This window comes from Falco punctatus (genome assembly GCF_963210335.1).
Source record: "Falco punctatus genome assembly, chromosome: 10".
In the NCBI taxonomy this organism is placed as follows: domain Eukaryota; kingdom Metazoa; phylum Chordata; class Aves; order Falconiformes; family Falconidae; genus Falco; species Falco punctatus.
The window spans coordinates 20,337,034-20,362,249 of NC_137590.1; the positions used below are offsets into that span (position 1 = coordinate 20,337,034).

The 25,216-nt window shown below is 36.8% G+C and overlaps 1 protein-coding gene across 4 annotated transcripts in view; it reads left to right on the plus strand.

Annotated features, from left to right (window-relative positions):
* SHANK2 (SH3 and multiple ankyrin repeat domains 2) overlaps positions 1-25,216 on the plus strand; it is a 320,358-nt gene that overhangs the window by 36,375 nt on the left and 258,767 nt on the right. For 3 of the 4 annotated variants that reach the window (XM_080404889.1, XM_080404890.1, XM_080404891.1), the window contains exon 10: positions 20,064-20,130. In XM_080404889.1, the coding sequence (XP_080261015.1) occupies positions 20,064-20,130 (67 nt within the window). Of the gene's footprint in view, positions 1-150; positions 24,836-25,216 lie in introns of those variants that run through there. The other variant, XM_080404892.1, reaches the window with a different exon arrangement.

Here is a 25,216-nt window from a genome sequence, read left to right on the forward strand (position 1 = left end):
ATGTTTTAAGAAAAATGAACAGAAAGATTTTTTTCAAGTTATAGAAAATAATGCTTCTGGAAGAATGATGGCGTAGTACCATTAAAAGGAACTGTCTCATTCTGCAATGTGATGGGGCTATTTCCCAAAACCAAATAGTCTTTCAACCAAAAGAAATCCTGATTCACCTTTGCTTGTTGCATGTTTTCCATTACTTCCTCACTTTGGATAATACTGGCATAGAAATCACAGAAGGCCGCCTTTTCTCTCATACTTTGGCAGGTGAAATAGTTGGAATATTAACTATGTCCATGTGGGTCTCTGAGTTGGCTTGTCAAGGTTAATATGTAGATACCACCTCTGAGTTTCAGCCTTTAAAAAACACACAACTCAGCCAAATATTTCTATATCAATTTAATTATCTCCATATTTTGAAGGTTTTCTGGACATAAGTTGTGTATCTCAAGAGATTAAGAGTTCTGCCTGGAAATCCCAGCCAGATCTTTTGTTTACTTTTGGGACCATTTTCCCAAAATTGGGGAAACACTGTGTTAATAATTTAATTTTAGGCGCCATTTTCAGACTGCTAATAGTTTGCCATCTAAATATATGCTAAGCACTAATTCACTAAGTACTAGGTAATACTTACTAGTGCAACTTAGAGTTATGAAGTGATTAAAATATGGAATAAGAGAAAACCCTAATAATTGGGGGGATGTGTTCCAGTGTCATTTCTTTACCTTGACAGATTATTTTATTACTTCCTGTCTATGAGATTAACTTTTTATTTTGTTTTAGGATTTTATGTGGGAATAGTACAATGATAAGTAGATTAACTTCCATTTGTCTTTCTTTTTGTGCTGACTACTGCAACATTTTTGTTCTTCCTCTTAGAAGAGAATAATACAGAGGAGAAAGGCAGAAAAGAAAGTATTTGTGAAAGCTAGTGCTGGTGGTTGTAGGGCTTCAAAAAGTGAAGGATAACGAGCCAAAACTAAATAAAATCAAGTAAGCACAGGAGGCAGAAGGAATAATTTTAAGAGAACGGCATAGCTGTGGAAGTGCACTTACTGATCAATGAACTGTCTCCTGTCCCTATGGAATAAACCCCTATTTGTTACTGTTTATTATATGTTACGCTTCTGATGCTTGCGCTTTTGACTGGTCACTCTTCCTCTAGCACAGGCAGAAAGACTGACAATTAAGTAGGCTTTGTTCTACACTTTCTAGAGCCTCATACTTTAAAAAAAAAATATTTCCATCTTTTTACTCTATGGTGTCTTATTTTTAGGTGTAGGGAATGTAGGAAAAGTTCTAGTTTTTCCAAATGGAGTTGGTAGAGAAAACCCTGATGCCAGCACTGCAATAAAGCAGCATTAGAATTAATTCTTTGCCATCTGTCGCTGACCCAGTTGATCAAACACCACAAGTGGAGCTGTTATAAAATTATGCAGAATCCCCTTGAGTTAATAGGATTTTGCATACTAAAAATGTTTACTCATGTAATCAGTAGCAAGGAACATTGAAGCATCTCATATGTACATAATGAGAATGGTTGTAGCTGCAGCATCTATTCCTTTGGGTAACCTCCATTATATTCTTTTCTCAGAAATCTAAAAGGACGATGCTTTTGAATTGCTGCTTAGAAAACTGATGATATGAAAACTATGCTATTCTGTAAAACAAAAGTATCCAGACACGGAGAAATTTGTGTGTTGCTTTCAAGGCCTGCCAAAGCTTTATTTGTTTCAATGAAAATGAGCAGCAGAATTTATATCTAATGTCAGTGTCCAATGAATGTAAATTTTCCCACCAAAAAAAAAAAGATGTGCATGTGTTCACTTATTACCAAATCACAGTGCTTATTAAAACAAGCATGGTTTTACCAGTTCATATGGAAGGAAAACTAATTTGGGCTGAACTCTGTGCCACTTATTTCAGGTATCCCACACTGTGTACACATCTCTGCCTGGGATCTGGCTGTTATTTTTGCCTTTTCAGTGTCTAGCAGAGTTAGTGTTGGAATGGTATTGGCATGTGCTGAGGCCATGAAAAAGTTTCTGTATTTCCCAATTAAGCACATAAGCTTTTACTAGCTAGCTTTGAAGGAGTATGTTCCATCCTGACTGATTACTGGGGTCCGTTAAGTTAATAATCAGTGCTGAGTATAACTGATGTCACCCATAGCCAAAAGTCTGCCTGATTGTGAAGTGTAATAGGTTGTGCTGATAGGCTGTACTCTGCAATAACAGAATATGGGTCAGCAGAAATTTCTCGGTATGTTTTTTGTGGGCTCCCCCCTGCTAGTAAGTATGAACACTTGCATGAATGTGCGGTGAATCTCCTCCCTGTGTATATTCCAAGTAGATTAGGGCAATTCCTGCATCACTGTCCTCTGTCTAAGTGTGAGAATTTTTTGTGTATTGTGCATTTTGGTTAAAGGCTGACTAGCAATTACAGGCGAGATGAAACCTGTGCCATATCATTATACTATATTGCCAGTTCCGTTTATTAATCACATACTTATCCATCCCGTCTTGGCTGGGTAATCTATGTACCTTACATGCTAATTATTCTGTGCTAACAGATGGGAAAAAACCCCATTGGCATTACAGAACTGCAAGTGCTAGCTGGTAAGACACTCATACATTGTGCTTGGCTATTTTTCTTTTGAAGCACCTAAAATTGGAGCAGGTCTGTGCTTTCATTTGTAGCACTGAACTTGGACGTGTCCTCAACCATGCCTGCCGAAAGTACTGCTGATGCCTCCGCAACCATTCATACCTGATGATAGAGCTTGCTGAAACACGATGTTTGCCACTGACAGACAGTGCATTGACTGACAGCTTTCATAAGCAGGTTTATGAAATGCTGAACTGTAACTTCTGTTCTAGCTATAGGCGAGCTTTAAAGTTTCCAGTGGTTTTAGATTTTGGTATTTTTTTTAACCATTACAGTTTCTGTTTTAATAGTAAAATCTCCCAACATATCCTTTCAGAAAAGCCATGATATCCTATCAACATCCATAGCTACTTAGTTTTCCACACGTTTTGTGTGCTCCTAGGTTAATGTAAAATAACTTCTTATCTATCTGGCAAATGTTAATCCAATAACTCAGAAATCTCAGAGTTTTGCAGCATTTACAATCTATTGAAATTCTGTTGTATAAGTTAAAAGGAACATGCACCTTGTTTATCATGTTTTTCCTTTTTCTTTTAGTGAGCAGAAGCTCTGTATGAATAATTCATATGTTTTCATATGGGCTATAAAGCACTTTCAAGCTTAGAGCTAATAGCACTGATAATTAGTCAGGGTTTTTAAAGCGTGTGTGTTCAAAAATAAAGAACTATTCTGAGGTGGCATTTAGTGGCACCTTTTGATGGCTGAGTTGCATCTGAAAATTATTTCTCTCTCAAATGTACCTTGTCATTGACCATTGCTGTCCCAAAGCAGCATGGGTTATTAATATGCTAATGTTCTATAGATTGCAGGAGGAGCAGCAACCTTCCATGTCCGCTGCAGGTAGAATTGTTCCTTTCAGTGTGTTGGCTGTACGTCTGTTTTCAGTTGCTCATATTTTTGCCAAATTTGAATAATTTGAAATGAAAATTTCTGTGTCTGGTATCTCAGGCGACATTGTTCGGAAAACCAAAATGATTCAGCTGTTTTGGAGTATGGGTGAGGGAAAACATGTGTTGTTTTGCTCATACTGGAACTCTGTTGACCCACCTCTCCTTGTCCCATCTCCCCTGTTGTGTTATGTTGTTCTGTTTTGTTTTGTTTTCTTTAATTGCTCTGCATGCTGTCAGTGATCACCATGTTAATAACATGGCAGTGTAAACCAGTTTGCAGTCTGACTCTAATACAGGGGCTCCAAAACCAGACTGTGTATCTGGAAACCAAGCTGGCTTGGGGTGAATATAGACAGGCACAACTGGACATGGGTAAGTGAGCAATGAGCTTGGAGACGGGTGAGAAAGTGCAAGACTGGCTGAGACTCAGGCTGGGAGCCCCAGCCTGAAAGAGTAGAATAGAACAAGATGAAGATTGATAAGGGTCCTGGGGAGATTTTTCAATCATCAAGGACAGAAGAGAAAGAAAATCAGATTAGAGGGGAGATTGGGACTGACTGTATAAAAAGAGAGTCTTTCTTACTTGGGTAGCAATGCTGGGGAGGAAGCCTCGGGTGGGGAGGATGAGCTGGGAGGCCAGGGAGGCTGGGGCTGTCACAAGCTGGATGTGCATGCAGTGCTCCCAGCCCTGCTAGTGGTCTGTAAAAATCAGTCTTGTTAATTATCTGGCATATCACTAGAATGACTTTCCAAAACCCAATTTTATTTTAGTTTATTATAATTTTTAATGTCCATCTTTTTGATGAAAATTACAGGCAAAGGACAAGAAGTTATTCTCAGGTATTTTTTTGTCTCTGACTTACTTTTAAAAGGATGAAACTCTGAGAAAGCTAATTTTAAAACCAATAATCTCTGTCCGGTGCCTCAAAAAGACATCTTTACAAATATGTTTTCTCTCTTGATATTAAATTATATAACTGTTGTGTTAATGGAGCATATGAATTACACAAGGACTTTGTTTTTTGCCAGGTGTTTATTTTCATCCTAATTCCTTTCCCAGAGCACCTGTCTGAAGAATGCATTGTTGAATATTGGGTATTACTAGCAAAAAATATAGCTGTCTTCTTGTGATGCATTCTGCCTTTAGTTGGACTTTCCGCTTTTTCTTGCTTTTTTTGCTTTTTTTTTTATTTGATTCAAGTAATGGAATTTATTCATACTTGCTTTGGTTTCATTTTTTTATGTTAAAGTCACTGATTGCATTGATTGGTTACATTGTGTTTTGCAGTACAGAAATAATAGGTAAAGGACAATCTGTCATGGAAGAGTGTACAGTCTAATTTGCACTTAGTTGTTATTTGTCATATTTGGATATTGATAGGAAAACAGTTAAAGTTTTAATCATGTAAAAGCACCAAAAGTACTAGAATAAGCATAATAAAAAAATCTACAAATGGCTTTTTAAGACTCAGGACAGAGGTATTTGTAAGAGTTGCATTTAGCGTTTTTAAATCTACAGAAGTGACCATACCAGAACCAACTATGGCTTTTTCCCTTAAAAATAAAAGTGTGTGAGTATGTATACATGTAGGCATGCTCAACGTAATTTCTTAAAAAGATATAATTAAAATAATAATAAAAAAAGGTCTCGTGGTGATATATCCAGATGCAAACAATGATTAGTTATGTTTTCTCATCACTTACTTTGAAATGCTATTTATACAATGGAACACATGTTCTCATTTGAGAATAAGGCTCTTGGGGAAATTTGCCCATCGCCTTGGGCACATCGATGGCTTTGTGGTGCTGATATAGTATCTTTTAGGGTATTAGGGGAAATATGTGCAGATGAAAATATTCCTGAGGATAGTAGGGATACAAGTTACTGTTCCAGGTAACAGTTCCAAAAAGAAAGTGCTTGATGGCAAGTTAGAGGTGACCTAGGTGTCAGCACATTTCCTGCTATTGTCAGTTGTGAAGTATTGACAAACTGTTCGGTGGATGCTTCTTACTGGTACATGAGGTACAATTACCAAAGGTCAATATTTGGTTCATTGCACAGCTGGTGACAAGAAGATAACAGAGCAGAATGTAATACTCTTGCTGAAAACATGAGACAGCAAAGATGCTTCTGTCGCAACTACTTCTGAAGATATTGTAGCTACTTTTGAAAAGCTGGATCTCAGCCTAAGGAGCTTTCACTAATAGTCTTGCTTGGCCTGATAAGGGCTGGATATAGTAAGAGTTACAGGAGCAGAAAAATATATATAGGTACAGAATGTGGTTAAAATAATTCACGTTGACCCAGTGCTGGTTTGCGTAGTGCTGGCTGATAACTTCTAACCCTGTCATTTTTCAGAAAAGCAGACAAATGAAAGTAATACAGGAAAACATAAAGAAATTAAATGATATGATTCTCTTTTATTGAGAAAGGCAAAATACTGCCACGCTTGGAGATGCTTAAAATACTTAGTGCAGAATGTATCTTCTTTTAAAGAGAGCTGTTCCTGCTGCACAATTGTTATGTGACTGTAAACTTATGGAGGAGTCTCCGTGAAACCCATCTTTTGTATTGTGCTCTGTGGAAATTATCAGAGATCATTCTCCCCTCCCCACCCCCGCCCCCTTTTTTTTTTTTAATCCCCCATGCTCTGTGCTTTCTCTTCCTCCTCAAACAGGGGTGTTCAGCTGAAATGCCTCAGGTGTTCTCACATGCAGCAGGATTTCCCTGGGAAAGACAGTGTCTCTGAGGTAGCTGGGAGCCAATCTGTTTGTTTTTCCACAAAACTTCTAAAAGCTCAGAAGCAGCTGAAACTAGGTTATAAAATGGAACAAATTAAACTAAATGGTAAGGGTCACTACCACTTCTTGCCTCAGAGTAAGAAAGGCTCGTGAACAATTCAGATGTTGTTAGTTGTCATGGGTGAAGTTGCAAGAGGTAATGGAGATTTGTATAATTTTAATTTAATTCTAGAATTTTGATAGCAGTATTGAATATTGCTCCTGTGATTTTCTTTATACTGTATTCTAGAAGAGAAGGAAGCAAGGCTAAGTTCTTAAATAGCCTGATCATAACTGAGCAGTCACACATAGCATGTCTTATTCTTGTAAAAAGGTCAGCTGTGACAACAGTGTGTATTTTTTTCTGTAGCTATAAAGAGCACAGTATTGCCATTGGAAGTACTTCATTTCATTGTTATGTCTATCAGAAGAAATTTTTGTATTTATATGGGTTTAAAGCAAATTTGGGGTAAATAAATGTGTCTCTAAGACATCAAAACCCCTCATTAGTCTTAAGATGGGAGCTATATGAACAAGATGGATACAAAATGTCCACTTATTTGTGTTGCATTGTTGCCAGGGTTTTACATGTATTGAAATGGAAATTATAGGCACTATATAAACATCTAGAGAGTGGCAGATATCCAGTGTTTTTTTTCTTAGTGTTCTTGCAGAAAAGTGTAATATATCAGACTGTGCTCCAACTTTAACTGCAGGAGAGAAGAGAGATGTTCTTTTATGAATTCTTGGTTCCTGTACCTGTGTGTGTGGTATAAGAAGGTTAAACCTTATGGGAAATTTGTTTCATAAATCATAGATAAGCATGCTTGTGGTAATCTGCTACATTTAAGTTTTTCTTACTGTTAAATTGTGTTGTTTTAAGATATTAATACCATTCAGTTTCTCTATAAAATGTAATACATTATTACATTTTCTATGTTGCTATTATGTGCATGTAATAGCTTTAGTGATGTTGGTTGAATTAGTACTAATGAACCAGAAATATCAGAGAAACTGAAATCTTTTGTGCTGTGGCTGCTTCTGCCCAGTGGTGTCCTGCTGTTGCTTTGTCTGCTTGTGTCCAAATGGATTGTCAATACTTCAGAATAGATACAAGGAAGAAATTTTTTTACGGTGAGGTTGTGAAACACTGGAGCAGGTTGCCCAGGGAGGCTGTAGATGCCCCATCCCTGGAAATATTTAAGGTCAGGTTGGATGTGGCTCTGAGCAACCTGATCGAGTTGAAGATGTCCCTGCCCATGGCAGAGGCATTTGACTAGATGACTTTTAAAGGTCCCTTCCAACCCAAATCGTTCTATGATTCTATGAACTTACATTTGCATTTCTGGGCAACAATGATGTTTTTATTTTGTGTCCAACCAGTGCTCAGCACAGCCTGTGAGTGGGACTCGCGGGCACTTCAGGCCTGCAGGTATGGATTAGTGATGGTGGTTATGATGGTTGGGTGGTGTGCTGGCATGATCTCTTGCTTTCGCATAACTACACAGGCTATTTAGTGTTGATTTCTGGCAGTACCAGAGAGAGTTCTTATTGCTTATGAAAGTGGAGGATCTATGCCTTTAGGAGAGACTTAGCATCTCTTCCATTTGGAGAGAACATTCGTGACAAACAGTTGGCATATGCTGCTGTCCTGCATCTGTCTTCATCAAAGCGTGTTGTTGGCATTGGCTTTTACTAGACTGCTGTTTCCAAAGGTTTTGTTATAGTTACCCCACAGAGTTTGGAACAAATCCACCAAATGTATTAGGTAGAATAATCATAGTATTTTGTTAACCTGATGCATTTTGTCCTAAGGGCTTTCAGAAAGCGTTTTCAGCCATTTGGATTAGCAGTTTAAACAACACTCTGTTATTAAGTGTTTGCAGAACTGAATCCCATCAACAGTTTTTACTGTGAAATAGTGGGCAGTATCTACTGCCTGCTGTGAGTAGGAAGACATTTTTCTGAAAGTGTTTGGGGAAGAAGATGCTAATACAGCACATTTTGGCTTTTCCATGAGGTAGGACTGCTTTCAGAGGTGGAAGCTTTTGCCCTACAGCAGCATAGACCTATACACACTGAGCTGAATTTTCTGTATAACCTGATACTTACTGTAATTTCAAGGAAGGTAGAATCTAGCCAATAGCTTCCTCAATCTTTTTCTGATGGAGTTCATCTGAAGAAGATTGTAAATCATGGCTTTTTGATTTAGCATATTACTGGGGGTGGGGGGGATGGAAATTAAGTCAATTTTATTACTGGCTGTATTTTATCTGATTCATCTGATGCTGCAACCTGGCTTTATCTGCTTTTAGTAAATACTCCTTTGAAATTGCTGCTCGCCCATGTAGCAGTAATAAGGATTATGTAATAACTGGCTTTTGATGGCTCTTTCCAGCTTGAGCTAGATTTTCCCGTTGAATGAGTCTGTAATTGTAAATGTGTATCACACTGTTTGCTTTTTCTTTTCCATTTTAATTATTAAAACACAAGCATAGAAAAATGCATCTTGAGAATGACTTCCTAGGTGGCATTTTAGCAGAGAAGCAGAAAGGTGGAATCTTTCTCTCTACTTTTAGAATAGATACTAACATTAAATTTCCCAATACATGCAGTGCCCATGGAGGAGGCTTAATGCAATCTGTACAAAGTAAGGTAACCTAAAAATCTTAGTAATTTCTCATCCAAAGAAACAGGAGGAAATAAAAGAATGCTGTGGAGAAGTGAAGTTGTGCCCTGGGTAAATTTGCCTACATGTTCCTTTCTTGCTTTCTGACATGTTTCATGATAACTTTAGTAGACATGCTGGAGTGTTCAGTTCAACACTTTCTGGCAAGCTGGTTCTTGCATAACTACAGATCCTTTTGTCATGGAGTTAAGTTTGCATTTCAAACTGAGAAAGGGAGATGATGAGAAGTGATTTGCTCCCATATTGTAAGGCACTTATTTTTTTTTTATCTTGGTATCCGTACAGGTGTAGTTTAATCTGAAGGTTTTCAGTCATTTCTTGTTCATAAGAGTGGTTAATTCTTAAGAACACTATTGTGTATGTTCATGAAAGGACAGTGTAAAATAGAATATGGTTTCTACTTTTTAAATCATAATAAGGTTACTGGAAAATGAACAAAGGCTGCCTCAGGCATTTTAAATGTTTAGTCCAGTACAGAGTCCTGTTAAGACAACACTGCAGGACACAAAGAGACTAAAAGGAGGCCATTCAGTGTGCTAACCTCTTAATTTTGACTTGTATTCACTAAGCTAGTCAGCTATGGCACTTCTTTGTGGCTACTGAGTGTATTTCAGAAGACCCATAGGGGCTTGTAAAACCTCTTGCAAGCAAAACCAGCATTTTAGCAATGGAAATGTGCCAACAGTTATGCTTGCAGTGTACTACTTTGATAATATTCAGCTAAATACATGTTGTGTATTTGGATGAACATTGTTTTATGTTTGCTTGCTTTTAAAATATTAATTGCTCAAAAATATTGAGGGCAAAATTCTAGTTCTTCGAAGTGGATAAAATTCTGTTTGATTTCACTGAGGTGGAAGTGTGTTCCTTACACTTAAGCTTGTTTCAAAGCCATGCTACCAAATCATTCTATATAGTCTACTGAGTATGTTTATTTTTTAATTAACGTTTCTTGATTTTATTGCCATGCTATTCTTCTAAGTTATGCAAAATTGCACACTTCATTGCAACAAATAACTTGTGTTATGCAAAGTCTTTAGCTACTGATAGATAGTTTGATGTAGTTGAAAACAAGACCCTTTCTCTTCTGAGTGAAAACTTTGTAAGAGTTTTGGGAGGCAGAAACAGTGCTTGGGAGGCTACAGTTGTAAGATTTTTTTTTTTTTTTCCCGTTCCCTGAACAGTGTGGGACAGTGTTGCATTCCCTTCAGTCTCTTGCTATTGCTGAGCTGAGACATTGACCTTGTCCCACCCATTGTTGGGTACTTCCCGTGAGTCTTAGGCTCCAAGGGTGTGAAAAATACTTAGATCTTAGTGCTGCCTGTAGCAGTACTTGAAGTATAAAAATCTAGTCTTCGCTTACTGTTAAAGAATAGCCAGGATACCAGTGTGAGGTGGTCCTCCCCGGGGAAGCAGTTGAGATTGCTTGGAGGGCTTACATAAGGGACTGCACCCAGCACAGTGGAGCTGCCTACTTGCTGCGCTCTGGAAAGCATGAATACTTTGACCTTAATACTAAGGCGAAGTGATCGTGGCAAGCCTTTGTTTAAACAGTGCTAAAATGATCAAGAGAATGATGAAGAGCCTCAAAGAAATCTTGGCCCTTTCCCATAATTTATATTTTCAGATGCTAAAACTAGTTGTTGAGCAAATGTAAGGTATCTATTTTAAGATACTGCATGTCAATATCTGACTACAGATGGCTCTGTGAATCATAGTTGGAAGAAGGAAAATGTTAGACACTAAGATATTGTTGCTAAGAGATTTTTGTACACAGTATTCTAACATGTTCTGGCAAATTTGGGAACAGTAGCAGCAGCATGCTTGTGGAGAAAAAAAATTCAGTGGTGAAGAAACTGTCTTCAAAGGACTATTTAAAGGATAGTAACATTATTGTGCTTTGTTGTATCAAGAACTGATGAAGATGAAATTGTCTTTCAAGCAGATAACATAAAGAAAACATCCAAAAGGTAAAGCTAATCCTGCTATCTGATGACATAGAAAGTGGAAACTAGAAAGAAAAAAGAACAAAAAATACTTCGGGGTTTAAATTAAGCAAGTGTCAAGAAGATGAAAGGTGATAGCTGCTGATATTTTGCCATCTACTGGACATTGGATACATTAATATACAAAGTTCCTTTCAAAATGCGCAATATTAAGCTTGTATTACATTATATAATCAAATTGTTAAGAATTATTTTCTGTCCAGGAAAGAAGCATGTATGAAAATGCTGAGTGTGATTTTTTTTACTTATATTCTTTCATAATGTTACTACAGAATAATTTAGGAAAATTGCCAGAATTTTATTGTCCTGGTAGAGAATGTGTGTTATTTCTTCACTTTATATAAATCTTTATTGACTATTATTGAAAGAAAACAATATTAAATTTTACTGCTTTTTAAAATTCTATATATATCTTAGTCATCTTATTTCAGTGAATTTTACTGAAACTTCAAAATCTAATACCTGAAATAAAGCTTCAAATTGATAAAATTAATTTTATAAGTTTTATTTTAACAAATTCTGTTTTCAACAAAAACATTATCTTATTATATGCACAAAATATTACACAACTATAAACTTTTTAAAAGAATAATTTTGCTTCTGACATTTTTCTAATTGGATGTATTGCATCCCAGCTTCAAAACTGATTACTTTTAAATAAAGTTTTGGAATGTGAAGGTACATGTTTGTCTCCGTAATGTAAACAGATATTTCTTCTTGAGGTCATGTTTCATGTCATCCATATTGTATGTATTCAGGAGCGCTGTTAGAAAAAGAGAGTGAATTAGTGATATTAATAGCATATTAATCAACAGTTTAGTTTTATTTTATAATGAGGTGAACTAAGAAGCTTCCACTAGTTTTATTTTACAATGTAATTAGCCTCAGAGTCAAAAATCAACTGTAATCAATACAGCTACAAAATGTGGGATGATACTTTGCCCTTTGGAAAGGAAAATCCGGAATTCATGATTAATCAGCATTTCTATTTTAGATTATATAGCTGTTGTAACCACATAGAATTTTCCAACTGGTTCAGAAGATAACCCATTTTATTGTATTTATTGAATTCTTAATGTCTTCTCTAATTGAAAAGACCTAAGTATGTTGTGATTTGAGCTCAGAACAATGCTTGCCAAATTCTAATGGAAACTGAATTCTAGATATGTTCTTGTATTAATTCAATAAATAAATGTTGCCTTCATGTATAAGCTCTTTGAAATTGCATAAGAAACCGATAGTGTTTGATCAGGACATTTTTCTCCTACACCTATGGAAAAGAAATTTGGAACAGATTACTTCTTCTTTTCCAAACTGAACTCCATCTGTACCACTGAAAAGAGTTTTAAAATCTACATGCTGCTCATATATGAAAGCAACCAATGCATATCAATTTAAGATTATTTTTTTTTCTGAGTCTGCAGTGTGGTGCATGATTTTGTGGCACTGTTTATCAGGGAAGGAACCTCATGGTGCTATGTGCTGCACAGGCATGTGCAGGCATACGTGAGGGCAGGGCCTTCATGCTTAATGACCTAAACTTAACTTTCTAATGTCCTTGCAGATGGCTACTACATACTTGATGGCGCTCTGTGAAAACTTCGAAGTGGCTTTAGACTCCAAAAAGCCTTTAGCTCTTTGTTTTATTAGGGAGAGCTTTTCTTTTGAGAGTACACAATAGAAATATGTTGATGTTGAACTACGTTGCCTTTTCATTGCCCCACCATAAGCACCATTAGATTTTCATATCAAATATAGAAGTGCTTGTCTCCAGAGGTTGTGATTATAATGGAATGGTTTAGAGATTGTCTTTTGATATCGCAGCTATTGGGTGAATTGTTGATACGATTTTCATCTGGAAACTTATGCTTATTAAAAAGATAACATTTCTTATATTTTTAATACTAAGAAAATACATTGTAATTATGACACATGGAAGAGCTTTTCCAGCAGTCTCTTTATTAACGAAGTGATCCCAACCATTTCTCCGTGTTGATTTCTTATGAGTCTTTGCTGATTGGGAATCCTATTGCATAATGGCTGTTGCTGCTTGAATGGTGTTTCTTCGTTGTTGAAATAATGCAGTCCTCAGTGGTACAATAAATAATTTATTTTACAAGTCTATGGTTTAAGTGGAAGGCAATTTCTGGAGAGTCTTATGGTTACAGTTTCATTTGCAGGGTTATACCACCTCTTCCTTCCGGTTCCATGTGAAGATGGAAACATGTAGGGCAGATGTATGTCAGAGTATCCTGTATGTCCTGCGTTTTTGCTGCTTGGCTGAGACCGAGCAAAGTTGAGACTGAAGTCACATTTTTGTCCTGGGATAGAGCTCTCTCCTTTATTGTGTAGTGCTGTACCTGAACTCAGTGCAATTTCAAGGTTTCTTGAAAGTCTGTCATTTAGTGATCACTGCTATGTAGCAGAGACAATGGAAGGGTGAAACATGAGCCCTGAAGGAAAGAATAATAAAATGTACTTTCATTAGGAAAGTGGAATTGTCCTGAAGAGAAGGGTTAGAAAAAACAGTCAGCACTTCCCACCTGCTTTATCATGAACTGCTTATAGTGATTTGTAGCTGTGACTGTGCAGCCCTAACAGCTTCCTCTGCTCTTCATTTAGGCAGAGCATTTTAAGCGTTATGTCTCACCTGGTTTAAAATTTTAAGCATGTGCAGAAGGAATTGCAGCAGCATTGATTAAGAGCAGAACAGATATGCACTAAGAGATGCTCTCCTCACTCCCACATAGAGAGTTTGTCAAAGTTCATTGGCTGGATTCAAGAGGGGACAATTTCAATTTCTCTCTTTTTTTCTATTGTTTCTTACTGGGTGGAGCAGTTTGTTCCAAAGAGCAATAATGCAATTTAGTTGTGGTGCTTGCCTTTCAGGGACTAACTTATAAAGCTCTAAAATTGTATTTGCTAAAGGCTACAAAGACCTTGCTGTAATTTAATACAACCTCTACCTGTGATACATTTCAAGAGTGGAAAAAATCAATTGTGAAAGGTTAGTGACAGGTAAAGTGTGTGTATATATAATTTCCTATTTCCCGAAAGGAACAAAACACTGCATTAATCACAATTAAAAAACCCTAAATAATTGAATGTAAGTAATTGATATATTAAGAACTGCATTTATGAGGCTGAACAGAGAGACGCTGGTGAGTCATTGCTGCTACTTAGATCTGGTCCAGAGTCTGAAAACATGAAACTGTCACATTGATATCTGTAAGTGGACATCTGTCAGGTTTCACTGTTCACAAAGTGTAGTATTATTTGCAATTATTTAAACTTCAGTTTCTTTGGGGGAAAAGATTCAGGAAAGCAGAACTACGAGATGTGTCAAATGTTTAATTTCTGAAAGCTAACTTAAAAACTGCCTGTATCCAGAGGGAATGTTTCTAACTGTTAATAGCAGAAAATCAGAGGTTAAGAATAATGCTATGCCAGGAGAAACAAATACTCTTCTAAAGGTGCTTTGCCAGTTAGGAGGGTTTTGTTCTTCATCCAGTGCCCTATGCTGGATTAGCAATCATGGGGTACCCCTGTCTCCTGCCTGCTTCCCCCTGCTCCTTGTCTCTGTGTCACAGCTACTTCATTCATTCAAGTTTCTACCTCACTGAGCTGTCACATAGTTACCATCCATAGCAACTAGCCCAGTGTCAATTAAACTCCTTCCCTTCTTCACTAAATTGGTGGCAGACCATCTGGCTTTGCATGGCATGGCAAATAGTAAGGCACTGTAACCAGTTGCATCGTTTGAAAGAAACATCTGTCTGTGAGACAGTAAGTGAGACGATGGGGTGACTGTAACAAGCTTTACTTCTACTAAGCAGAGCAAATATCCATATAAACATGCAGCTTCTGGTCACGCTCTACCTTATGTACCCTGACACTGACAACCAGCTCTTGTCTCTGCTCCGCTGCCTTGCCCAGTGAGTCATTAACCCCATGGCTTTGTGCTTCCCAGCCCTCTGAGTGTCTCAGCTGTGATCTGTTTCAGTGACTCCATTAACTTTTTGTTTGAATGACATTATGAAGACAGGGTATCCTGGAAATAGGAGGTGACACTGCCAGTCTAGCTGTATGGGTTTACCCTAATTTCTTTTTATTTTGTATGAGTTAACTCCTACCAAGATACGCCTCCCTGCTTAGCTTTACTTTCTGCTTACTTCCCTGTTGCAAGTGTGTGTACTTAATCGGCCAGTCATGTATGTTACGAAATGTAATTTGAAAATAATTAGGTGCCCATGTTAACACCCTTAGCGGGGTCAGTTAAATTTGGGAGGAAGCTGGTAAGTGATTCACTTTGGTGACTATCATTCATATACAATTGCCTCTAATGATGATAAAAAACCTAAGGGAGTTGCTGTTATCTATATTGTATGGTAGAATATATAGCAGAGGTCCCAACCAAATGTCAGTGCAGCAGATAAAGGTCCTGGTTTGGGTCTAACAGTGTTGCGCTTGAACTACTTAGTCATGCTTTTCAGCTGGACTTTGATTGACACCATGCTGTGACACTGAAAGTGCAGTCTTTCTGATTCTGGAGCTGATGCGAAGTAAATATGCCCTTTAAAAGCAGGTCAAACAAATGCAGGTTTTAGTGGAAATTGTAGATGAGTGTTGCAACTGCTGCTTTTTTTTTTTTTTTTTTTAAGATGCATAAACAGGCTTTATCAGGTTTACAGAATAATGTGACTAAGGACATGCATGTTTTTGATGTAAGATAAGTGTATTGTCTGTGGCAAAAGGGCAGAATGAAAGGACATTTGCTGCAGGAATGAAATAACCTGCATTATAGTAAGACTGCTGTACATGCAGTTTTTTAAAAGGCTGCAATTTTTGAAGCTTCAGCACAACAGAGCCTGTAGATAGCCTTTAGTTGTAAAGTGCTACCTCCAGCCTTTCATGGTAATATTTCATGTCTGTAAACATGCACATGATGCATTTTGATGACTGGAATCCAGTTCCTAGTGGAATTGGAAAAAAACTTACACTGAAGCTTTGCTGGCTATGCTGCTTTTTCACTGCCAAGAAGACATGCCTTATGACTTACAAAAACCCAAACACACCAAAACAAAACCCAAAAACCTTCTTTCCTGCCATAACCTCTCAATTAGAAATCTAGCATTTGACTACAGAACAGCCTGAGAAGCAAAATGTGGCTATTTAAAAACATGTAAATTATGAAGCGTGTAGAGAATCAAACTCTAGTGATACTATGTTACTATTTTTTTCTAAAGTACTAAGAAATTTAGTACAAATACAGGACTTCAATCAGGTTGTGATTTAGTTTTCGTCTTAATTGAGGGACGACTTCACCTTAATTTGGTTCAAGCCTGGGATCTTGTGAAGACCATTCACTTGTCCTCATGCATTCATGCTTATGGTTTTATTTGAACACACTACAACTTTGGTTCAGGAGATGTTTTTGATGGAGAGGACGTTACAGTTGCAAACTACAAAGCACAACAATCATAAGAATTGAATGAGTATGATTTTGTATCTCTCCATTTTTTCTCTGACTTCACTTTCTCCCACACTCTTTACCCATCAAATTCAAGTGAAGTACATTGGTGTTATGCCAAGAAATATTTGTACTTTTTAACTTTTTCTTGCTTTCTTTAGAACTTAACATATTTTTCCTTCATTTTTGCTGTTAGAATTTTCCATACTGTTTTTAGCGAATTGGAGTAAATTAAATGGAAAGAAATGGTACCTTGAGCTTGCTGAATCTAGAGCTTAATTCAGAAGGAAGTACAGGAACAATTCTCTGTCAAGCTGTCTCTTAGCTATCTGGCAATGTATTTTCTCAAGTAATAAAATGTGTTTATCCCTTGAACATCATGTTTATACTTGAGTTTGTAAATCTACTCTGTATCAAAATTTTTTTTTTTTGCCTAACATGGCTGCTGTCTAGCAAGCTGCCTGTCACTGGTGAATTCCCTGTTTGAATTTTACATGCTAATTAGGGATAATGTTGAAGAGAGGTATTATTGCTTGCTTTTAATGTAGGGACCCCCCCTGCTCTACACACAGATGTTGCTTTTATGAACCTGAACCAAGCCAGGCTGCAGAATGTTAAGTTAAAGAGGTATCGTTTGTACAGTGCTGCTTTACTTTGATGGTGCTGTTTGCCAGGGAGAATTATGAGTTACACTTGACAGTCTGGGGGCCAGATTCTGTTATGTTATCCATGCTGAGAAGCAGTTTCTTTCAGGAGTGGTTCCTGGAATAAAGCTTGTCTTACTAGTGGTTAAAATAGTATTTTCAGATGGATAATTGTATCTGTTGGTGATGAGGTTGCAGTGCACCAAGCTACCTCTGTCTCTGACCTCCCTGATCTTTTGATCTTTGCAGGTATTACAGCATGCAGAACTCTTATGACATACCTGAGAAGAAGCACACTTTTATTTTTTCAACTGCGTTCTAAAAGCAGAAGTGAGGTTATGTTGAAACAGCGTTATTGATTCATTGTAACACATTTGGCTCCCAAGAATCTATCAGTTTGACATAACACAAATGAAAAGTGCCCAAAGCAAAGCATTTCCTTACTGTTAATATAGTAATGAGAAAATGATTATGTGATTTTCACTAGTAAGTATGGTGATTTTATATGTGGGTTAATTATTTAAAGGACAAGAGTTATTATACTGCACATGCCATGCTCATGGCTGCCCACTGAGGATTATTTTAAAACACACATCTGTGTGTTGAGTATAACTTCTAGGTGCTATACAAACGTGGAATAGATTTTCTGCCATGAAATAGGTACAATTGACAAGAAAACATAATTACTGTATCTAGCCTTTATGTTGCATAGAAATTTTTAGTGAAGCAAGAAACAATTTGCCAAGAAAAAAACCAGGTGGAACCTGAAAAGCATTTAAAGAAAAAAGATCTTGGGGAAAGACCTAGATTCAGAGCATAAACATCATAAATGGTATTTGTTTTATAAAGTTAGTTTGGTCATCTAAAAAAGTTATTCTGATACTGTATTATACTTTAAATACAGTAATTTCCTTAAAGTTTTGCCTTTACTAGCCAGTAGGCTTCACAACCTAATATAAATCAGTTTGTCTTTCTCTAGACCAACTATTGCTTGCTTAGGACCAAAAGATAAATTAGAGTTTACTTCACTGTGTTTGAAACAGTTTGTTTAAATCTGGGTCCTTCCGCAAGGATTTCCAGGGCTGCGTAGAGAAAGGATTCATGAGTAATGGCTTGAAGCATAAGGACTAATACAACGGGAGTCTCAGGTCTAAAAACAGGCCTTAAATGAAGTCACCAGAAGGAGTGTAGAAGGGTGTTAAGAGTGATAATCTGACTTTCAATAGTCCCATCTAGTTTTACTTAGGAGTATTGCAGAGAATTATTTTTACTAAGACAGTGCACCCATGCCTGTAGCAAATAGTCCTCATAATCCACTGTGGTTCAATGAGCCTTATTCCAGTGTCACGGTAGGATATATGTTACATCCACTCTGAGCCCTACATGAGATGCGCTAATGGTAGAAGAAGGCATAGGGTAAATAATCAATGCTTAATGAAAAGTGCACAGACTAGGTGCATTTATTTTATTTTTAGGTTAAATGGATATAATGGTCATGAGTCATGATTTAGGCCTGCTATGAGTCTAACGTTTAAAGCAGATTTGGAAACTTAAATATATAATCATCAAGATTTTCTGTCTGTATCTTGTTGCTTGTGTGTAAAGTCTTCATTTGCAGGGATTTCCATATTAGTTTGTTTTGGTTGCTAATAAATAAAATTGTCCATTCAATTTCCTGTGGTGAGTGCAGGAATAAGATCTTATGCTTGTTACGTTAAAGAATACTACTCATATTAACTGTATTTTTATACCTCCCCAAGACCATTTCAGCACTTTAGTCTTCCTTTGTGTTATTCATCATCCCTGAGATTTGTGGAATGGTACAAACCAGCAGATAATCTTTCTTGGTCATCAGCTCTGAAATCTCCCTGAATTTTCAATCATTTTTCGTGACTGACAGTAGTCCTATATCGGGAGGAGTCCTTAAATACGTTTGGGGTGTTTTTTGTTTGTTTGGGTGCTTTTTGGCCTGCACCCTGTATATGCAGAAGCTTCTATGAGGAAGGTGAGCCCAACTTATCTCTTTTACCTGCATTGGGAAAGCCATGGTGCCATTAGAGGAACAGTATCTGTCGTAATACAAAGCTGCAAAATGGAGCCAGAAAAGGCAATTACTCAATATTCAGGGCAAAAATAGGACAGAAAGAAAAATGGAGGAGACGGCAATGACATAACCAAATCTCTTTCCTCATATCCATATTCTCATCTTAAGGACATTTAGATGAGAATTTGGAAGAGATAGTTACACATCTGTGCTCAACAATCAGGAAATAAATAAAAAATAAAATTATTATTTTAGAACTGTATTTATCAAAGCACTTTAAATGCTATATATACACATAAATTTTACCAGTTTCTCTTTTCTAGTCTTGTTTTGGTGTCTTATTAGTACCTGAATAATTGCAGTTCTTGGTACTTCTCTGGTTATCCCACGTACGTTGCATTGTAGCTTCTCTTATTGTTCAGGGAAGTAGCGAGGCAGGAGCAATTTAAGAGAAATAGTATCTTCAATGTGCCTCTCCAAGCCTGCTCCTGTAGCATTCCCCACACATCTGTATAGCTCCCAGGGCTTTGGGGATGGTGTGTTTAATGTTCACTGCTGGTTTTGACTGCCACAACATGAAAATCCACAGCTCTTCTAGCAGTCTCCTAGAGATGGATCTCCATGATTACAGTGTTCTTAGTAAACAGGGAACTGGGGGACTGGCGGTGCTGCTTACAGATAGATTGAGTTATCATTTCTTAGCCTTGTTTCAGAAATGTATTGCATGTGGTAGTTGCAGAATTGAAGTAATAAACAGTTACTCTGCTTTGTGAAATGAAAATATATTTGTATGATGTTTGTCAGTAACGTAACATGCATATTTCTTACTTAATAAGTGATGACAATATATTAATTGTAACTATTTTACAATCCCTTAGGTGGCTATAATAGCGGGAAATTTTGAGCTTGCTGAATATATCAAGAATCACAGGGAAGCTGATATTGGTAAGTAAAATATTTACAGGCACTGAAGATAAGTTACACATGTTTAAACCAGGATTTTGCAAAGATGGTAAATGTGATTTTCTGTTAGATGTGATTACAGGGATAATGACAGTATTGATTCAGGGAGATTTTAGAAGTAACTTTTCTATTAAAAAAATGAAGACAGGGAAAAAGTGGAAATGTTTTCAAAATATGCTCTGAAAATGAAGATTTGATAAGTAATGCAAAAGAGTGGCAGATGCTCTGTAAGTATAAATGAGACAGTTTGTAACAGATTAAATACACAGCCACATACCTGGAAGAGCCAAATTGGCTCTTGCAGGCTGTTTCAGCATCAACCTAAAGAAGCTCTTAAGCAGGAATAATTGATCAGAAGAAGAAGATAAAGAAAGATGCTTCTTCGCAATTAAATGAATATATGGCAGCAACTGTCTATCCATATTCATAAAACCATTTCCTCTGAGGGTGTTTGCTGTGTGGCACTGGATGAAGGCTAGTAACAGGTGTTAAGCGTCCTTGACAAAAGACATTAAAGTTTTTTAAAGATCTTTTTACATAGAGAGTTTTGCCATTAAAATAAAAAACAGTGATATAAAAAAGCTATTTCTAATAGAGTTTAATTAAAATAAATTAAAATACTTTAATTCCAGTTAATTAAAGTTCCACAGAACTGTCCTGAAGTTGAATGAAAAAAGGCATTCCTTTTGAGGCAGGAGGGTCTGTAGAGTTGTCTGCGCTGATTTAACTTAGTGATGAAAATCCGTGACTCAATAGTATTTGACTTATGTTGAAAACTAGGCCAGCTCACATGAAACTCAAGGCTGTGAAAGAATTGCTCTGGATTAAGGCCTCCTTTCCCATATTCATGTAGTTTTGGATGTATTCCAACATATATTGTTTGAGTAATATACCTCCTTAGAGCCCAGAGGCAGCAGGGTGGGAAGGAATAGCAAAGGGATTGAGAAGTATCCTCATGCAGATGAGAAGGACGGATCATACTATGAAATCTCTTGAGAAACATTTCATCTTTCATCTCTCAGAAAGTGTAGATTGGGTAGATACTGAATTTTGATATTGAACCAGTTCATTAAACTTTGTTGCTAGTATTTTAGGCTCGTATAATAATTGTAATTACTTTGTATTTTGTAATTATTTTAGACTCATTTAATAATTAACATTACAACTGGGGGAAACTCTTGATTGATATTAATGATTATTCACAACAGCATTTATTGGAAGGAGGGCTTGGTGATGCACTGGGAAAAACTCCACATTGCTCTTGGAAGACTGCTGACCTAATCTAATTGCAAACTATCTTTAGCTGTAGATACTTTTGAAATGCATGCCTAGTACACAGCTAAGTAATATAAGTGGCAATAATTTTTTTTCCAAAAGAATCTGCCTACTTTCCTGGGTATGTCATCTTAATGATGGAAAAAAATTAATTGGTGGAAGTGATTGGAGGCTGGACCTAACTTAGTAGTTTTGAAGAGCGTTTTTTTCTGGTGACAGAAACAAGTTTTTATATTTCTCAAACTGAAATATTTGAAATATGAAAAATAGTATTTGCTTGAAATCTCTAATCTTACATTGCAAGGAACTACACTATCTGTGTCCATCTGTTTTGACATGTGTTAATTAACATTATTCTTAGGTAATTTTGTTGTCCCAAACTATTGCAGTAGGAAGTCACTTGTACTTTGATTGCAGAAGGTATTATGTGGGTGTCTTCCAGTTTGTCAGTAGTCACAAAGCTGTTTCAAGTAATGTTGCCAAAACTGCAACTAGAAGGATCTAACAGCAGTAATGTAATGCTTATGATTCATGGTCCTGTGCCATGCGTTGCGGTGAATGAGCGGCTTTCTTCAGTGGCAGGGATCACAGCTCAGCCTTTCCGCAGGAGGGGAGGGTATCACTGTGTGTGGATTAAAGGGATGAGGCTGCAACCTGCTGTCAGCCAAAGCACTACATCCCAATGTACTGGTTCACAAGAGCTCCACAGAAATAAATGTATATGCTTAAGTGCTGGGTATGTCATTTATTATCTATTCTACCTTTGCCTGCCAATTATATTTCATTGGCATTTGGAGTTGTATACCATTTTAAGCCATACACGAAGTCTGGGATTGTTCAGTTAAGAAGCTGAATTGAGTGTCTTAAAGGGAGTCTCCTTTTTTCTTTTCTTCCCCCACTCCCCTTGGCCTGGATCTGTGCCAGACTGTAGTGCTAAGACTCTCCCTGTTGTTGAAGATGATGGGGAAGCAGCTCAGGTGGAAAATGATCAGGGTATCCTCTAGCATTAGAAAACTTTACAACCGAATCACTAAGTCTTTGTTCTACAGATCAAATCCCACAGTGATTGTTCTTCCTTTTTCTTTTTATTTAATTATAAAGCACTTATATTAGACAAATGTGTTGAAATGCTGAAAAGCTACGCATATATAAAACCAGCTTTTCTGCAATAATCATGACTTCATATGGTTCTCTAAAAAAAAGAAAATCGTAAAAAGACTTATTTTAGAGCCCAAATGGGCAAAAATAATGTCACATTGCTCTGTAGGTCATCTGATGGTAAGAGAGGGATGTTCTTCTAACGTGTGTAGTGTCTGGTTATCTTACTCTGATCTTGCCGAATAAAAGCATCTACTTAGGGCCAATGTGAGCAACATATTTAGTCAAAGAGATGAAGTTGGTCTGCTTCACTTTTATGGAAGCAAAATGGATTAAATTTTGTATCCAGAACAGAAGATGTAGGTGCCATTGGCAACCTGATTAATCCAAGGAGTCCCTGCCTAGTCATTTGGAAAAAAAGAAACGAGATTTTGCCAGTGAAGTTTCTCAGCTACATAAAATTGTGCTATAGAGGCCGCTCAGTTGGCTAAGCTGAGTGTGTTTCAAGACAGGTAAGGTCATGCAGAGTTTCAAAACCGTCAGGAGCAGTCCAAGCTGGTAGGTGTACTCTGAGTGACTGAGCAGCAGCACTTTGGTTACAGAGCAGGTACCACAATGGTCCTCCCTCCCTCCCTTCCTCCACGTGGTTTCTTCATTCTGTAGAAAGCCTGATTTCTCTTATGTCTTTGTTCTGGATGGTGCAGTGCTCTGTCCCTTGGATGATTTCACAGAGGAAGCTCATGATGAAATGAGGGATAATTTGTGGAAGGGGGAGACCTGGAAGCCAAACCTGCTGACTGTTCTCATGACTCTGATCTACAGCACATAAACATTCATTCAGGCAAGGCTGCACTAAGCAGTTATATTCCTTTTTGGATGTAAGTCCTTGTGTCTCCCAGAAAACCGGAGTTTTGTAGAACCTGCTTCTGCTTAGCCACGATACCAGCATAAAAATCTGTTAGTTATTCCATACTCTCAAAAAAATTTGATCTTTTCCTCAGAAAGTTCAAAACTGTGGGTTTTCTCACACGTGCTTTCCCTTCTATGAGCAAGTAGCTTCTTCCTTACCTTACTCCTTTTCCCACTGTCAATTGTCAATTATTCTTTCCATCTCAAGTAGTACATGAGGTGTCCGGGTGAGCAGTTTGTTGTAACCATGGCATTAAAAATACTTAGCAGAGATAACTATTTTGTTTTCACCTGGTGCTGCCATTTTCAGAAATAAACTGAGGAAAAAAAAAAGCCTTGCAAATGATTCCTGGGGCTTAGTACAATAAAAGACACCTTGCTGTCATTAACAGAGAAAGTTCACATTTGTCTTATTTCAGACAGGGATGATGCAGGTTTGTAAGACTAAATCAAATGTAAAAAGTTAAAGGATTCAGAGGAGACAAAAAAAGGATATCAGTAAAGGATTAAAAACAAGATCCAGATTTCCTTGTCTTTATTTCTTTTACGAGGTTCTAAATGTCAGAGAATCACTTTTGTTTTCTTGACAGATGTATGAAAGGTGAATGAAAATTGCCATATCATTTAAAAAGTAATCCTATTTGAAACAAATTAATATTTTTCATAAAGCAAGAAAACCTATTACCATAAGGTACTTAGAAACTTGTTTTACAAGCAGTATGAAATACTTAGTATGGCTTCTCAGATTACTTCAGTTCATCATGACCCCAAATTAGTTTTTTGAGGAATAATAACAACATCAAAGTAGCTTATTTTAATTATAATTTTTTATAAAGTCTTTGGAACCCAGGAGTATGTTGCAGCTCAGTGACTAGTGTTTCACCTTCTTTTCTGCTTTGAGGAAGACATTACTTATACTCCTGATGTACAGTATAGCAGTTACAGGTTGTTTAAAAAACCCAAAACCATCCATTTTAAAACTTCTTTTTTTTTAACTAGCTATAGAACATTTATAGTTTATTTGACTTTATACATTTATTTATTTCAAACTAAGAGAAAGTAATGGATTAAAAGATGTGATGAATAGAAAAGTTAATCCCTGATTGTTTTCATCCAGCCTGCAGCTGTCTGTGAGTAAATGAGCACAGCAGATTTAGGAAGCATTTGCTATACAGAATTTACTATGGCTTCTATAGGATGGAGGTACAAAACCCAATCATATATATCTAAGAATATTGAAGCTTTCAATAGATACAGATATGCAGATATTAAATATGTTGCAAGCTGGTAATCCTTTGACTCGGATAACCTATTTTTAAATCTCTCTTTTGCCTTGGTTCTTTGCGATGAGATGAATTTTCAGATGGATTAAATGACATGGGTTGTTCTTCTTCAAGTGAACAAGGTTTGTTTTATATTGTACATCTTGTCCTTCGGCAGCTCTGGAGCTAGAAGTGATAGGATTCTTTTGTTTTATTTTTGTTTGCTTTTTGCTTTAGAAAATGAAACACATTGAGCTGGTGTGTGAGTTTTTGGTAGTTGATTAGCAGACTAACTAATACTTGGATACTGTTGCTAGGCTTCAAGTCAGAGTTCCTGTATTCCTCTATAATTATGCAGAGATATGTGTATGTGATGGTTTGTCTGTGCTTTCACATGGAGATTTTTTTTTTTTTTTTAAATATTGAAAATCTGCTGATATGATAGGCTTATCCTTAAAATATACATATTCCACATGGGGCAATTGCTTTTAAATAAAACATTTTTCAACTATGAGTAAAAGTAT